Here is a 16722-nt window from a genome sequence, read left to right on the forward strand (position 1 = left end):
TCAGCGGTCACACTGAATTCCACGTCAAGGCGCCGAAAAAAACACGACTTGCATTTATTTACGGTAATTGGAAATAAATTGAATTTAAAATGGTGAGCCTGCTGCAGGAAATCGACACCGAGCACGAGGACATGGTCCACCACGCCGCTCTGGACTTCTACGGCCTCCTCCTGGCCACCTGTTCCTCCGACGGCAGTGTTCGCATTTTTCATTCGCGCAAAAACAACAAGGCTCTGGCAGAACTAAAGGGCCACCAGGGGCCCGTGTGGCAGGTGGCATGGGCACATCCCAAGTTTGGCAACATTCTGGCCTCTTGCTCGTACGACCGCAAGGTGATTGTGTGGAAATCGACAACGCCCAGGGACTGGACCAAGCTGTAAGTAATCGAAACGCACACAATCACACACAGGCATGACGTTATCTTCTAATGGCGGCCGCCGTCGCTTGCCACATTTCAGCTACGAGTACAGCAATCATGACTCCTCGGTGAATTCAGTTGATTTCGCCCCCCATGAGTACGGTCTGGTGCTGGCCTGCGCCAGCTCCGATGGCTCCATTTCGGTGCTCACCTGCAACACGGAGCACGGAACCTGGGATGCCAAGAAGATACCGAATGCTCACACCATTGGGGTGAATGCCATTTCGTGGTGCCCGGCCCAGGCCCCAGATCCGGCATTCGATCAGCGCACCACCTCGCGCAATCCGGCCATCAAGCGCCTGGTGAGCGGTGGCTGCGACAATCTCGTGAAAATCTGGCGTGAGGACAACGATCGCTGGGTGGAGGAGGAGCGCCTGGAGGCCCACTCCGACTGGGTGCGCGATGTGGCCTGGGCGCCATCGATTGGTCTGCCACGCTCGCAGATAGCCACGGCCTCGCAGGACCGTCACGTGATCATCTGGAGCAGCAATGCGGATCTGACAGAGTGGACATCCAGTGTCCTGCACACATTCGACGATGCCGTCTGGAGCATCTCCTGGTCAACCACCGGCAACATCCTGGCCGTCACTGGAGGCGACAACAACGTCACACTGTGGAAGGAGAACAGCGAGGGTCAGTGGATCCGCATCAACTACGAGTCGGGCACCACCATTCAAGCCAAGCCGCAGCAGCCCCACCATCCTCACCTTTCACAACAGCAGCAGCAGCAGCTGCAGCAGCAAGAGCAACCCGGACAGCAACAGCAGCCGAATGCCGCTCTTTCCGACTCGGAGCACAGCTCCAATCTATCCAATTCGAACTTGTCCAACTCCCAGCTCTCCAACTGAGCAGCGGTCTGCCACGATCCTAGCTAAAGTCCCCTGTCAAATGTTATCCCCCACATACACGCATACAATATACGAAAATCTAATGTCCCCTACTTGCTCCACGTGCCTGGGATCGGGCCATTTATGTCCAGCGATTAGCATTACGCAGGAAAGCGTGGAGCGAGAGTGGTTGTCCTAATGTGCTCCGCTTTGTAATTAATACGTCTGCTGCCAAAGGAAAAGTAATCACGGAGCCCCCAAAGCCACGGTGCCACCATCCGAAATTGCATAGAATTAACCTCCTTTTTATGGTACATTGACTTGCGTTCACCTACCCGTTGCCCTGATAATTAGTCATAGATTAGGCTAGTACATGCTCTACGGTGGTCTTCGTGGTCCTAGCTCTTAAGTGCGACAATTGAAAACCCATGAAGTCTGCCCCCAGAACAGGATCGCTCTGAGACCTGATGTTTGATACTTTGGTAAGTAATTTTTCATTCATGAGAACGGAAGCCACTCATTTTGTGTAAATTCAGGACACGTGCAGCGCGATAAAACGCGAACCAAACAAACATTTTGTAGGTGCTTATATGGGGTAGGGGGTATGGATGGGGTGCTGCTACCACTAGGACTACGTATTGTTTTTGCTGGTGTTATCTTTGCAAAACTTTTGTATGGCAAAACTTGTCTGGAGTGCCTTGTGGGCAGTCAAGCGGGTTTATTTATGTGTAAGATGACATCGAAGTACTTGGAGGAATACTTGTGGACTATCAATTAAACTTCACTTAGGAACTGAGTTGGTTTCTCCATAGTTCCCCATAATTTCTATGATAATTTCAACTTGTTAAACATAAATAGGTTCCTGGTTTGGTAGTTTGTATACTTAAGAACTGATCTTTAATAAAGAAAAGGAAATGTTAAATCCTTAAGCATATAAAGCTACCATCAGTGGTTTGCAATTTCTCTATCTGAGAGGCTCTCTAAGTATCCTACAATAACAATTAATATTCTTAAAAAATAGACCCATGAGACTCTCCATTTGCAATACTGAACCATGGATGCAGCGTGGAAAAGAGGCTCTGAGAGATTTCCAAGGCATGAGTAATCGCCAAAGGTCATGGGATTTCCATTGCAACAATTGAAAATTGCATGTCCGGAATGCGAAACCAAAAATAATTGCATTTTAATAATACAATGAGAGCGAAATGCGATTAAATCGTGCAACGTTTTTAATTTGAATTCCAATTAAAGAATGTCACTCACTGAACCACAAAACCCACCCAGGAGGAGTCTCCACAAGTTCACTGCTCTTGATGGGGCAACAACAGAAACAGAAAGTTATTAGAATAATTTAGCAGGTTGCATAGAGTGAAATTCCTGTGGTAAGTATTCCAACTACTGCCTCAGGGAAGGGACTGGGCCTGATGTAAGACCTAGGGGTAGTTTGTGTGTGTTTTGCTTGGTGGTGTGGGGCACTCACACTAATTGTGGGTCACTTCGCTAGCTGCAAAATATTTGGAGAAGAAAAACAAACCCGACACCGAACCGGAGACCGAACGAGCACCGAACCACTATGAGTACTCGTACTCTGGTGATGTCATGGATTGCGTGTAGAGGAGCCGTCATCAATAGTCTCGGACCCACGGACCACGGACTTGAGCAACTTTTTAGAAGAACTTTTTTTGGCGCTTTTCGAGTACCATACGAAACGGTCCGTAACCCATAATCAGAGCGCTTTAATCGTGTTCTCAAACGAACCCGCCACCCGCTGTGCACCCCATCGCCACCTGCCTGCTCCACTGAGGAAAATGATCCATCCCGCCGCCGCCTCCACTGACCGAATTGCTTCGGTGGCCTGCATTGATTTTTTTCGGTTTCGTCGCTCGCCGTTCTACGTTCTACGTTCTCTTGTTTTTGGTATTTTAATGGTCTCCTCTGGAACTTTCACTTTTTGATGTGCGTAAATTTGCATATTTGTCGGCGCTATACAGGGTGCCAGGGTGCCAGGGCGCCAGGTCGCCGTGCCTGCCCCAAAGTGTTGCCCTTGCCACGTTTACTCCTTCAGCTGTCTCGAGAGTTGAATAATGAATAACGTCCGATGATGATGACGCCCCGACTAATGACTGTTTCGTTATTCATTTTTGGGTTTTAGATATGTCATTGTTATCGTCATGGGCAGTGAGAGTTGGGTCTTCTAGAGTAGTGTTCTACTGCATTTCATGTTCTTCTAATGAGAGACTTGTTTGTGCGCATTGTTTATGGCCTCATAAACCATATTTCATGGTCTCTAATATGTACAGACAATAAAAAAGTGCGAAGACCAAATGGAAATTGCTCGAATGTCTGAAGAAACTGACCTTCCTGATGGAAACCTGACAGTTTCTGGTTGTTTCTTATTATCTAAACTGAGAACTGATGCTCCCATATCTAAAATAAAAGGTCAAACTCTTCTACCCACTCACAGAAATCTCTGATTGCTGCCCATTATTTGATCATTAGATGTCGCACTCTCCTGGGAAATTTTGACTTCTTTCCACTATTAATCCAACATAATGCCCACTGCCTAATGGCCGACAGCTCTTGGTGTGGGCATTTTCTCTAAAACTTCAACGTTCTAATTATAATCGTCCCCTGGCAGGGGACGGACCCGGCCAATGACGTCCTAAGCCTAACCACGCATGAGTTATTATAATATGTTCGTGAGGTTTAGCATTTCGTAGTTGTTTTTATGTTTTTGCGTTTGCTGGGGGGCAACATGACATGCAGACCCTGGCGGACCTCCACATTGCGTATACGTACACGTAAAGGAGGCAGCAGTCAAAGTCAAAGCCGCAAAAGACCCCCAAAAGTGTCGCCAATGCAAAATCAAGGTGTGCATTAGCAAATGAACTTGAAGGAATCGTGGTACGAGCACTTGTTCTTGTAGCATGTGCATTTCCCTGCAGTGCCACTCGAATGATAAATTGGGAAAGTCATGGAAAGGTTATTTGGTCAGGCCACACACGATGCTGGCTCTGGCGCTGGCGCTGGCGAGGAGACAAGGCTACAACAAGTTGCGGCTATCGACGCGGCAAGTAGTTTTGACCATCTTGCATGCAACATTCGGTAGCCTCCACTGGCGGGGCTGGGCTGGGGTGGGGTCTGTGCATGTCCAGGAACGCACGGCAACAAACTTGCTTGCATGTAGGGAAAAGGTTTGAGGAAAAGGGTCACCCATCCCCCTTACAGCCATTCGGTGGAGTGTGCAATTAGAGCCCGGAGCCTAATATGAAATTAAAGGACTTCAATTGGCATTTCTTCGAGAGAGCTGGACGCGATTCCGTTCACCGTTTGCTCGTATAATCAGCAAAATTGTGATGACCTCTAGGCATGAGTAAGCCCCGATGAGATTTCGTGAGAAAATTATATATCGTCGGGGTCGGCCATAGACGTAGGAAGGAAGCCCCACCACAGTCGGACCCCAAACTAATTAATCATCAGTTAAGACCAAAACATGACGCTCGGATTGTTGAAAGGGAATTAGTTCTTTAATTACCAGCCAGGGAGGGCATGGAGGGGTACGAGTAGGTTCCGGAGAACGAGGCTCCTCCGATTCGTTGCAGTCTCTGATTTCGTGAGTTTTCTATATAATTTTCCCGGTTTTCATTTCATTTATTTCTGCTGCTGCCTGCCGTCCGAGAACACATTTATCAATAATGTCAAGAATAAAATATCTGAAATAAATCTACGACTTTTGCCGCATGAGGAGTCTGCCCCCTCTCCCAGTCCAGTGACGTGGATTGCTGCCTCTTTTGAATAATAATTAAAAGCAATTTATTTATTCATAATATATGAATGTACGATATGGTTTACACAAAGGTTTATTTCAGATTTAGCCTGCGCTGGCTAAGGCTACGATTTGCGTAGATTGTGTGCAGTGGTGCAAAGGCATGGAAATCAGAATATACTTCAGAATATATCCTTTAAATTATGACTTTAAGAGGTTCCACTTTAGATTGTTGGATAAAAACAGAGCATAAATTCTCTCTTCTCTCTTTTTCTTCTCTTCACTTCCATAGAGCTGATCAGCAGATAATTCCCATTTCATACCACAGTGCTTTCACTTAGTGAGAAATGTATCCTAATTACTGGAATATCCCCTCGATTTTTGTGATTGTTTTTTTGTTTCCATTCCTTGGCAGGACTCGGTGCTCCGGTCTCCGGTCTCCGGTCTCTGCGATGTGCGTGCCAAAAAATGAATTCGCCGCAATGTTGCGCGTTTAGTTAAGGGCAAATTGTTTTTGCTGTCGCAGCGATTAAAACCATCGTTTATAAGGAGATTGTGGAGCCCAGATAAACGAGCAGAACAGCCAAAGAACAAGAACAAGAGCCGGAGTCCGAGCCCGAACCGAAGAGAATTCAACCGAAAATGTTGACATTTTCCACCAGAATGGGATGCGGAAGGGCCCTAAAATAAACTGAAAAGAATTTGTGTTTATAAAATTGGGAAATATTTCATGTCTAGAGGCCAGCCAGAGCTCTCCAAAGTGTTTTCGCTTTGCTGTAAATTATTGACTTGGCCAAAAGCAAAGAATGAACCTCCCCTCCTCGAGACAGGCTGCCTGCCCTGCCCTGCCCCCAAAAAGAGTTGCACATCCGCTTCGCCTTTGCCGCTGTTCGATATCCACCTAAATGGTGATTTGTGAGATTGGCTTTATTTTGGGGGCTAGGAGGCGTGGCCTGTAACCTTTTGTGTTGCCAAAAAGCAACAAGCGCCCACTCAACTGAGGCTTCATTTGGTGGTTGCAAGCTGAAACGTAATTAGGTGCATGCACCAACCACGAAATAAACATAAGAGAATGAGCAGGGGTAAAAGCTGAACCTAGCAAGCATAGTTGCCAAAACTCTTACGACAAAATTCAACAGAAATACAATCTAAAAATATATTTTAAATATTTAAAGAAAATGCCGCGACAGAGATCATATCTTGCCTCATTTCTGACCACCATTGGGCAGCCGAAGAGCGACTCCACTGATAATGATTTGGAGGTGAGTTCCACCTCGACCTCAGAGCTATTTGCGCGGACCAATTCCCTAAAGGAGGTCAGTCAGCAGGATGGCAAGAAGATCGTCGAGGATATAGTCAACAAAATATTCGACAGCAAGCAGGGCATGGCCAATCTGTCCAGCTCGCAGGGTTCGCTGGATGTCGAAGTGCAAGCGTCAGTGGAGATGGACAAGCGCCTGAAGCTCTGGTACGACACGCTGCAGGACCGCACACAGACGCAGATGAGAATCCAGCGCAAGATCGGTCGAAGTGCCAACGAAATGCTCATCAATCTGCCCACCACAGTGGAGCAGCGGGACAAGGCCACAGTCCAGCGTCTGATGGACTATGCCACGCGAATGAATCCCACATCGCTGTCCGTCAAGCGACCCGTGGAACTGCCTGCCTACTTTGACACGAATCATTGCCAGGAGGTGAACAAGCTGGTGGAGACTCTGCCACTGGCCGAGAGACAGGGAGCAGCCAATGTGGAGATTATTGGGCTAACCAAAGCCACCAAGCAGGAGATAATGGGACCAATGTACAGTGTGAAAAACTCACACGAAAAAGAGAAGCAAAAGTGGCTTGGCTCCGAGCTGCTGGACGAGAGCATCGAGAAGAGATGCGTCGACATTAAGCGGGTGCTTCAGTACTATCCGAATGTGGACGATCTCGAGGTGGTGGGCACCAATATGCAGGAGGTACTGAATCGCCAGGAGCTGGACGTCCTCAACGACATTGAACGCCTGTCCACTGAAACTCTCTACAAAATCAGCAGCAGCACCCAGCAGTCGACGGACCTCGAGCAGGAGGAGGAACAGGCGGAGCTTGAGCAGATTGGAGAAGGTCCGCCAGAGCCCATCATCCCTGCGGTGGCTCTTCGCATCAACGATGAGATATTCCTTCAGCCCGAACGTCGTAGCCGTGAGATTGTCAACTGGGACATTTACTTCGAGTGCCATCCATACGAGAACGTGGTGAAGCAGGTCCTGCGCCTGGAGAACGTGGGTCGGCAGGTTATCACCTGCCAGTGGTCCAATTCGGAGTTCTACAAAAGCAAACCGCAGTTCCTGGGCTCCAACTTTGACACTTTCTTCCTGGAACGCACCAACTTTGCGCTCTTCCCCGGGGAGGTTCATGAAACGAAAGTTCTGTTCCGGCCACGACGCTGCCTGGTGCATAAGCAGCGCTGGGAGCTCCGAGTGTTCCCCAATGTCTTCTGCAACCATCGGGACACCATTGTGCTGAAGCTGCACGGTAAGTGTCTGCCTGCCCCGGAGTATGTGCGGAAGATTGAGAAGCAACTGAACCGTGTGCTGGACAAGTCAAAGACACAGATGGCCCAAAAGGTAACGGAGCTCAAGGCCACTCTGGTGCCCCTCATTCAGCCCCACGAGCTGCTCTGTCCCTACGAGCGCATCTTCGACGACCGCGAGATCTTCAACTCCCAGAACGCGGGCTACCACTGCGAACGCTTCGACGATCTGGAGACCCTCAAAAGCCTCTACCAAGCCCTGAAGAAGCCCCGCGAGCCGGAGTGGGATATGCGCCTGGAAACGATCAAAAAAGTAATCCTGCGCCTGCCCGAAGCGGAGCAGCGGGAGGAGAACTTCAAGAAGCTCGTCCAAGTCAAGTGCTCCCTCAAGTGCGGCTCGGGGGGTGGGGATTTCAATGAGTGCCCGCCCCTTTGCGTTGCTCACAGCGCTGAGAAGGATCGATCTCGCTTAATTTACGTGCGGGGCAGCATAGGCAACGGCCTGGATGAGTGGGAGGAGCTAGTCACGTCTCTCGAGCAGAGCTCCCTCAAGTCGGAGCTGGCCTGTTTCTATGCCGAGTCCCTCGAAGAAGGCGAAGAGGAGAACTCGGAGGAGGAGGAGACCAGCCCTCTGCTGCGGCAACTTCGCCGCGACAATCCCCCGCTCTATGTTCTACACAAAATGCGCTCCAAGAAGTACTACCGTGACGCGCTCTACATGCAGACCTATACCCATCTCTGCGACATGGCCGAGAATGTGGTGTCCATCATAGAGAGCACTCAGTTTTTATAGGCCAGAATAGTTTCAAAAAATAAATATATTATGGCGTTTTCTCTTTCTCATTTTGTCAACTCCAAAGGGCCTTTCAATGGTGTAGAAACTCTCCCAAATGGAGCGAGACGCTTAGAGCGAGTAGCGGTATTTGCCTTTAAGTAGTGGTTTGCTTTTTGTTTCTTGTTGCTTTTGGTGCGTGCTAATGTTGTGCCGTTATTGTTGCCGTTTCAAAACTCTACGGACCCCAAAAAAGTAGGCTTCTTCGTCATTATTTGAATACACACACACAGTCACAGTTGTGGGCCCAAGACGAGGACGAGGACGAGGCGAGGTCGTGCCAACAACAATAAAAAATTGCACGAAGGTAAAACTAAACACAAAACGACAGCAATACTACTGGGAATGTTTTAGGCAAGAGTCGCACTGGGGAATACCTCTTAATGCTTATCTTCAGACACTGAAGATAGGGCACACAGCAGACAGAGATGTGCGAATAGGATTAAATAGCAGGGGATATATCAGGGAATAGTAGATTCATAACGACTTGGGCTCGAAAACCCTTTCATATATCCATCACACACATGTTTAGCCATGCTGACAATATAGCCTTGATGTCCCACTCGTACCGCGTATAAAAATCCATCTTCGTTAACAAAAACTCGCTCACGAAACAACGAAGCAAGTTACAAGTGCGTTGGATCCGACTTACTTGTGTGTCGCCTCGCCCCTCCCCGCCCGTCACAACCATGCAGGCCATACGAACCCGTATAATATACAAATTATATGGAGCTGGCAAGTTCAGAATCTGCCTAGAGATTTGGCGCCCAAACTAACCCTTGCTCCTCCCACACACACACACACACACCCCTAACATTAATGTAGTGTATGGAATACCCTTCACCTGCTCTGGGGATCTCTTAATTATGCATGCATGTGCTTTGTGTGAGTCTGTCCGGATGGGAATCACATTTTATGGATGCCTGCAAATCAGCGCAGTGGGTACGGAAATGATGTGGCAAGTGCAAAACGAGTGGGATGCCTGATGAAATAAATTAAATTTTAAGCAAGAGATCTGCTCTTCTAATGAACTGCACATTGAGTGCAAAACATTCTTATGAGCTGCGTTTTGTTGCTCTCTCAGGTTATTCGAGATAATCCAGTTATACGATCGTTTTCACTGATTGGCAAAAGCAACATGCACGTTCATGCATACATATGTTCATATGTACATATGTAAACATATATTAATTCTTCTCAGAAAAATGCAAGCAATGTCAAGTTCGAGTATTTATTTACTGTAAACATCCCAAGCTTCCCCCGATCAAAGCTCTCACCGTCCTCTTGTTCTTGTCTCTCCTCCAGCTCCTTCCTCGCATGCCAAAAGGGTGTACAGCAAGCGTTGTTAACGGAACTTAGGCTCTCTGTTGTGCTGAGCAACAGCAAGGCGAAAGTCGGAGCAGGTAGCTGGACTTGGCATGGATTAGGGGTGCAGGGTGCGGAGTGGGGAGTGCTGGTGCGCCTTTGAGAAGAGAAGCGTGCGCGAGCGCCAAGTAGCCCGGCGAGTCGGCAGCGACGTCGAGCCCAACTTAAGACCCGTGTGCGCCGCGAATTCTTCACTTGCACTCCGAACGCGCAGGCGACTGGTTCGAGCTTTCAAGACCCTCTTCGTGAGAAGACCATCTAAAGGGAAAAACAAAACCAAAGCACACCAAATACCTATACAATTTGTACAAATTTTAAAGGATTTTTAGTGGCCCGTTTGCCAGTCAACGCCTTCCGTGCGGTTTAGTTTTGTTTCGGACTCTCGCCACCGGAAACAATTTTGGTGTGAGAATTTGCATAAAGTTGCCTCGCAAAAACAACTAAAGCGTCAAAGCGAAACCTTAAACAAACCGACTTGAAGCCCCTGGGCAGTTTTTCAGTTTTCAAAGTGCGTGAGAAATTCCCTGGGAGAGGGACAAACCGAGCCGATTGTGTGCCGTGATTTTATATAACACCTGCGAAATCCTTTCCAAAAACCTTAGCTTCGACCTCAGATTCGATTTCGATTTTGGCTTTAACCTTCGCCCCTCAACCACCCACGCGCTAACATCCGAAATGCAGCCCCTAAAGCGATTCACACAGTGCGGCAGCCTGACCATGCTCTTTGGCGTCTTCATCATCCTCTTCGGGGTCAGCTCCACGGCATTGACCACCTTCGGAAAGACCAATAATGGGCCGCCGCCCACGCATATGCCTATTGGTAAGTACAAAGGAGGGGAGACGGAGCTTTGAGCACCTGAGTTCCAATTGGAGTTTGTGGGGAAGGTCAAGCTGGTGTTAGGGGAATGTTTTAGCCAGATTTGAGTTGGGGTATTCGGTGATTGAAAGGATTACAATTGAGTACAGGCAAGGTGGAAATTCTCTTTTGGTTTAGACAATTTTCAGACTGTTTATTTGAAATTTATTAGAAGTTAAACCAAAGCACAATAACACTAGGCAGCTATAATAGTTGCCTAGCTTTTAGGGGCAGATTTTGATTTCGATTCTACGTATTTTATTCTACGGTTAAACGTTGACCTTCTACATTTACTAAGACCCTGTTCCTTTGCTACTTTCTAATCCAATTACACATAAACCCAATCGTTAATTAGGACTTTCAGTATCTTAATTTCCATACAAATAGTTGGATCCCAAAGCCAATCAATTGTCATTTGATTGTCTTTGGATTTCTCCCCCCCCCAAATAAATAAACGGAATAGTAATTATGGCAGAGCGCCAGCAATTGAATGACATGCTCATGGAACAGAACCAGCGGCACACATAAATCAGGAATTGATCAAACAAGTCACTCAAATGCAATGACAACCCACGCTTCCAGCCAAATCACGGACATTAGTCGGGGGCATGAACCAATAGGTACAATAGACATGCAAGGAGTTGGCCTGGAGTTAGTAATAGGCTGGTGCTGGTGCTGGTGCTGGTGCTGGAGTTGGTAAACGAGAAGGAATAGATAGGATAAGTAGCCGATAATTTGTGGGGAAATAATCACACAATTAGTGTGAAATTAGTTGAGCAAACCTACCTGCCACTAATTTAACGTTTTACTTTCTCTTGATTACATTTAATTTCATTCAGTCAAAGGACGCGAATGCAATGCCCATGATGACTGTACAGCGATAGATCGCACCAGCTGTGTTAAGGACCCCAATGACTACAAAATGCGTTGCCTCTGCGGCGATGATTCGGCACCCTCGGCTGGAAACTGTCCGGATGTTCTCAAAGGTAAGATATTGTATTGAACAAAAATACGAAAAGAATCTAAAATCAAGGTTCCTCCATTAATAAAAAAGATGTACGTATATTTCTATAGGAACCAATTCAAATAAGATTATCAGGTTGGATGAATTGGAAACATTACAATGGAATTTTAGTTTTTCTTTGCATTCAAGATTTTCTCTATTTTGTAGCAGCGTTTTCGGGTTGCTTTGGAATAGATTTCCTTGGCTAGATTCTGGAAATAGAACAGGCAACAAAACGTCAACTAATTGCTAAGACATGCACATTACATTTATTATTTAAGAGGCTGCCGCCTTCTGTCCTCACCTGCTGCTGTGTCTCTTTCTTGATGTGCCTCAAGTGGCAAGTAGACAGTCAGGCAGTGGGGCGATGGGTGATGTCCAAGGCGCCACCTAAATGAGAATTAAACAAAGCATCCATCCAGATGGATACTAGCAGATGGCTTCTCCGACACCCTCCGAGGCTCCTTGTGTCCGCTGTGTTTGCATTTTATTTATTTAGTTTTCGTGCGCAATTCACACTTGTGCTCCTCTGCTGTTGGGCTCCTTGGATTCTTGAATCCCCATTGTTCCCCTCTGGCTTGCTTACTCTCTTCACTGCATTCAGGACCTACTTGGGTGGTGGACGGAGACCTAGAACTGAGGCCTTTCCTTAATGGCAGCGCCATGTCGAAGAAGGGATTTATGTTAGGATGTCGTGACTGGAACCGAGGGAACATCCAAATGGTAATGCAAATCGCCGCAGTGCCAATTTGTGACATGCACTGAAAATACAGAGCAAATTTTGATGATATGCATTACCTTGTATACACTCGTACTCGTACGTTACTTGCATGCCTAAAATATAGAATGGGGCTTGGATTGTGAAATAAATAATCTAGGAGCTAAGGAATAGCTGCTTAGCGGGGACTAAATTTGTTTCAGCTTAATCTTTGGCTTCCTGATGACTGACTTCTTCCAACTCTACCATTTTCAGGACTGCGTCACAAGTGCAACAGCAACAACGACTGTGAGGACGGAATGGTATGCCAGTATGAGAACAGCAACCGCACCATCGGCGTCTCCAAGTTTATGTCGAGCAAGACCAAATTGTGCCTCTGTGACAATGACAACGGCTACGTGGAGGATATACTCCACGACATCTGCAGTGGAGGTGAGTACAAGAGTAGGGATATTCTGAATTAAAATGAGTAACAATCACAATCCATCCACAGCCAATCTTCAGGTTCTGGTCAATATGTTGATGACGATCTGCTCGCTGCTGGCGCCCTTCGTGGTGTCCGCCCACATGCGGAAACATTTCTAGAAGCCGGAAGGACGGGACTTACGACGAATCGAATCGAAGCTTGGCGTTTATCTCCCTTTAGTGATCCATCAAATGTGCCTCAGTAAAACCAATAAAAAGATGAAGATCATATCCCCCATCGCCCTCACCCAATGAATAGAAAAAGAAGAAGGAAGGAAGGACAGAATTAGTTACAATCGCCATTAGCCTAAAGGTCGTTCTATTGTATAAGTTTCATATATACCACCGTCAATTTTATTCGCTTCTCACCCAAAGTCGCGTTATACAATACGATATACAGAACAATATACATATATATTATCTGATAAAGGTTTTCTATAGATATCCCTAACCAATCCCTAGTGTGTATTCCTTAAATTTGTAAAACTAAACTAAAATGTCTGCACAATTTTATTGTAATTTTATATGTATGTGTGTCCAACAATTATAGAAGGAAAACCGAAAAAGAAAATCATATTTAATAAGCAACATTCTCTCGCTGCACCTGTGGATCTCGCTTAACATCGCAGTTAAAAATGTGAAACATTTTAATTTTTGTATGTAATGGCTTTACTAGCTCATAGCCCAGACAGACCACAATTAACGAATGAAAAAAAGAATATCTATCAATATATCAATACCATAATATTTGAGGTCCTGGCAGCTTTGATTTCAGCTCAAAGATACCTCGCCAGTTATGAACTTTTTCCCCATTGAAAACGTTTTGTCCGTAGCAGTTATTTATGATATTATTTAATAATAAAAACCATTAAAATCGTATTGCTGCTGTTGTTAATTTATTAAATTAAATCAATTAAATTGTCAATCAGGAAAGAGTAACCTACAATTTTGTATTAGCCACAATGCGATAATCCCCTTTGGCAAAAGGTAGAAAGGTCGTATAAACGGTATTTATTTTAATAACAAATAATAGTCCTATTTAATATTAATCAAATTTAAAAATTCGATTACAAATTCATGCTTTGCTTTTTAATGATGGATGGTAAGCGCCCAGAGTTTAGTGTTTGGAGCGTTCCAGCTGAACTGTTAATTGAAACCTTCAAACGGTAGGTAACGCCCGAATGCCGATTTCGAGATATGAAAATATAGTTTCTTTGTTATCACACCAAGGCAGTATGTTTCCATACGCTAACTATTTCGTGAGGCATTAGATGTTCAACTATTTACTTTAGTTCACCTTAGCTTTTCATGTGTTCTAGTAAGCAAAACGTTTCTCGATTCTAGCAACTTTCTTCAAAGCAGTAAACCTCCATAAATTGTACACCTTTCCCAAACTATTTGGTATTCAAGGATGCCCAGTGCAATGTGTTCCATTGGACTGCACTCGTAGCGCTCTGAAATGAAACGTTATCTAACCTTAATCGATACCTAATCGACATTGATTAATAAAATACTAATGGTGTATATATTACAAGATGTTATTAACATGTAAGTAACGTTTGTAATGCCAACGCCTTTCGCTGTTTACTTTCAAATTTCTCACATCGAACCAAAATAAACAAAAATATAACGAACACAGCCACACAGGCCCAGAGAGAGAGACGCAGAGAGAGAGGGAGAGTAACGAAGAAAGAACGCGAAAAGCTTCGCAAAGCTTAGCTTGCAGTGACATTACACTCTCAATGCCAAAAGAAAGCTACATTCCATGGGAGGTGAGGCTGTCTCTGTTTAGTTGTAATGCATTACAAAAGAGAGCGAGCGGAAGAGAGATTGAAGCGGAACCGACTCACCTTCTCTTGCATATACCTTCGCACACAGGTGATGGCCGAGCCGAACAACAGTTAGGCTTGTGTACTTTACCGATTCAGCTGGCTGGGCCCAAGCGGTTGCGCGAAAGAGACCGCAAGAAAAGGAAGCGGAGACAGACCGAAGATCTACCTGCAACGAATGCGACTGTGTGTGCGTGCGTGTGTGTTTGTTTCAGTGCATTTGCATAGGAATTAGGCGGGCGCCAAAAATACTATTCGAAATAGTGTGCACATAAATATTCAATAAAATAAAATAATATTAGAATGCGCTAGAAAACTAAAGTTTGACGCGGGCCAAAGTCAATGAAATCGCGTTTCCGGTGCCATTTGATCGAGGCGAAACAATAAAACGTTTGGCCAACAACTGAATAGAGAGAATAAAACAACAACAGCTGGCATTCCAATTGTAATTGGGGCCCAAGGGGTAAGCCCATGACATTTTTCAGACCTGACATCAGAATCTCCAAATCGCACAGACAGACAATAGAGCCATCGATACAGCCTCAGAAAAAAGACAGGAGACACCCACAGAAAGAAGACAGAGACAGTGACTGTAGGGGGAAATTCCCATTTCGAAAGTTGTAAATATATTTTTTGGCGATCTTCTGTTATTGGCAACTGATTTTGCCAACCACCAATTGACGCAATAAAACGGTCGATTAACTTTTAGCGTACACCGATTACCAGTTTGTTTATGACTCCGTCAAAGCAGAAGCCACATGCTAATTCGCATCAAGAGATAGCATAAAATGTGTTAATTTTATAATACCCTCAATGAGGTGTCAATTAAATGAATCATGGAAATTTCATTTGGCTGGTAGTTTGTCTAGACCAAAGGAAAACAATATTATGCTGCTTTTACTCAATAATAAGTTATGTCACTTAAAAGAATGCATTTCGTGGTGACTATTCGATAACTATTTGCACGCGGCAGGGGAAATTAATTAGATTACGTGACGGAACCCCGAGAACGTGTTCAAAAGGAAGATTTCCTAAATTGGTCGATTAACTAGCGTTTAAGGCAAAGAGCAAGTCGCAATTTGTCTACAGACCGTGCAAAATTCAGCAACAGATCCCAGACTTTATATTTTATATTCTAAAATTGTCTCGTGGGGAAATGGATAGTTTGATAAATGCTGTTTGAACTGGTTTCAGACAAAGGCGACGCGTCGACTGCATCCAACAAAAGACATATTAAAGTCAATGGCATCGTGTCAAGTTATTTTAATGTTTGATCTTTATGGGATAGATAAGAATCCGCACTGATTCAAGTTTGTGGTTTTCTTTGCTGCGTAATCGGCGGCGGGTGAAACGCGTTTTGCATAAAAATCGCAAAATTATCACAAACCCGAAATCTGCCGAGTCAAAACAATAAACTCATAAATATTCAAATCAAATCAAACAGAAGCCGGCCGAAAATATCCCGCTTGGGAGCTGACTTATAAGATAAGTCAGACGGAGCTTGATAAAGATTATGAAACCCCGTTTATGAGACTGGAAAGATTTGTTAAAGCGTTGCTTACGCTGCGATTTATTCCCCATGACAGACAGCCTGCTGGGCATAGGAAATACGAGTACGAGTACACAATCCATTTTTAGTCGGGGCATGCTTTGGACATCAAGAATTGAGTTATTCACGAAGCACTTGCCAAAAAGGGAACCAATATTTTGGAGGCATTGTGGACTTGGTTTTTAGCACAAACTTCAGGAAAAGAATTATCAACACAGATGCGGGCAACTGCATAAGTCTCATTTTAGAAATCGGAATCCAATATGTACATACAGGCTTTTAAATTATCCCCAAACGTTTTACAGTCACGTTCCGCAATTTACTTTACGACCATTTAAATGAGAGCACTTTCGGAAATTGAAAATAAAAATGAAGTATGATATTCTAAGCGGGGAAACACTTATTTAAATATTGTTCTACTACCTTAGAAAGCTTTGGGTCAAGCAAGTTAATTTTCAAGAAAAAAATCATCTCTTTGAATTATTTATAAAGCTTATTTATGCATTCCTCAATAGCTCATAAAAGCAAGAGAGTAAAGGTTTTATCTGCTATAAAAACAAACTAAAATGCACCTGAATG

The 16722-nt window shown here is 45.1% G+C and overlaps 4 protein-coding genes across 5 annotated transcripts in view; all 4 read left to right on the forward strand.

Moving 5' to 3' along the window:
- LOC117583644 (protein SEC13 homolog) lies at positions 1–7166 on the forward strand. 2 transcript variants are annotated; one of them, XM_034272097.1, is made up of 4 exons: positions 1–376; positions 459–1109; positions 4056–4061; positions 7127–7166. In XM_034272097.1, the coding sequence occupies exons 1-4, from the start codon at positions 90–92 to the stop codon at positions 7164–7166; spliced, it is 984 nt and encodes a 327-aa protein (XP_034127988.1). In that variant the 5' UTR covers positions 1–89. The 2 variants fall into 2 exon arrangements, with proteins under 2 accessions (XP_034127988.1, XP_034127987.1); XM_034272096.1 differs by lacking the exons at positions 4056–4061; positions 7127–7166 and having other exon boundaries at positions 459–1358.
- LOC117583642 (nicastrin) overlaps positions 3424–16722 on the forward strand; it is a 24652-nt gene continuing 11353 nt past the window's right edge. The window contains exons 1-2 of the mRNA XM_034272091.1: positions 3424–3429; positions 11931–11933. The gene's annotated coding sequence lies outside the window, so the exon portion shown is untranslated. The remainder of the gene's footprint in view (positions 3430–11930; positions 11934–16722) is intronic.
- LOC117583648 lies at positions 9922–13251 on the forward strand. Its single transcript, XM_034272101.1, has 4 exons — positions 9922–10543; positions 11419–11565; positions 12556–12732; positions 12794–13251. Exons 1-4 carry the CDS (start codon positions 10399–10401, stop codon positions 12883–12885), a joined length of 561 nt encoding a protein of 186 aa, XP_034127992.1. The 5' UTR covers positions 9922–10398; the 3' UTR covers positions 12886–13251.
- LOC117583643 (sodium-independent sulfate anion transporter) overlaps positions 14691–16722 on the forward strand; it is an 8653-nt gene continuing 6621 nt past the window's right edge. The window contains exon 1 of the mRNA XM_034272095.1: positions 14691–15057. The gene's annotated coding sequence lies outside the window, so the exon portion shown is untranslated. The remainder of the gene's footprint in view (positions 15058–16722) is intronic.

The sequence above is a fragment of the Drosophila guanche genome, unplaced genomic scaffold, assembly GCF_900245975.1.
Source record: "Drosophila guanche unplaced genomic scaffold, DGUA_6, whole genome shotgun sequence".
NCBI classification, from domain to species: domain Eukaryota; kingdom Metazoa; phylum Arthropoda; class Insecta; order Diptera; family Drosophilidae; genus Drosophila; species Drosophila guanche.

Bases quoted from the DNA above. Each gene is read 5' to 3' on its own strand.
- LOC117583644 (XM_034272096.1), top strand. From the start codon at position 90: ATGGTGAGCCTGCTGCAGGAAATCGACACCGAGCACGAGGACATGGTC. The intron at 377-458 runs GTAAGTAATCGA...GCCACATTTCAG, and splicing joins CCCAGGGACTGGACCAAGCT to CTACGAGTACAGCAATCATG.
- LOC117583648 (XM_034272101.1), top strand. From the start codon at position 10,399: ATGCAGCCCCTAAAGCGATTCACACAGTGCGGCAGCCTGACCATGCTC. The intron at 10,544-11,418 runs GTAAGTACAAAG...AATTTCATTCAG, and splicing joins GCCCACGCATATGCCTATTG to TCAAAGGACGCGAATGCAAT. The intron at 12,733-12,793 runs GTGAGTACAAGA...ATCCATCCACAG, and splicing joins CCACGACATCTGCAGTGGAG to CCAATCTTCAGGTTCTGGTC.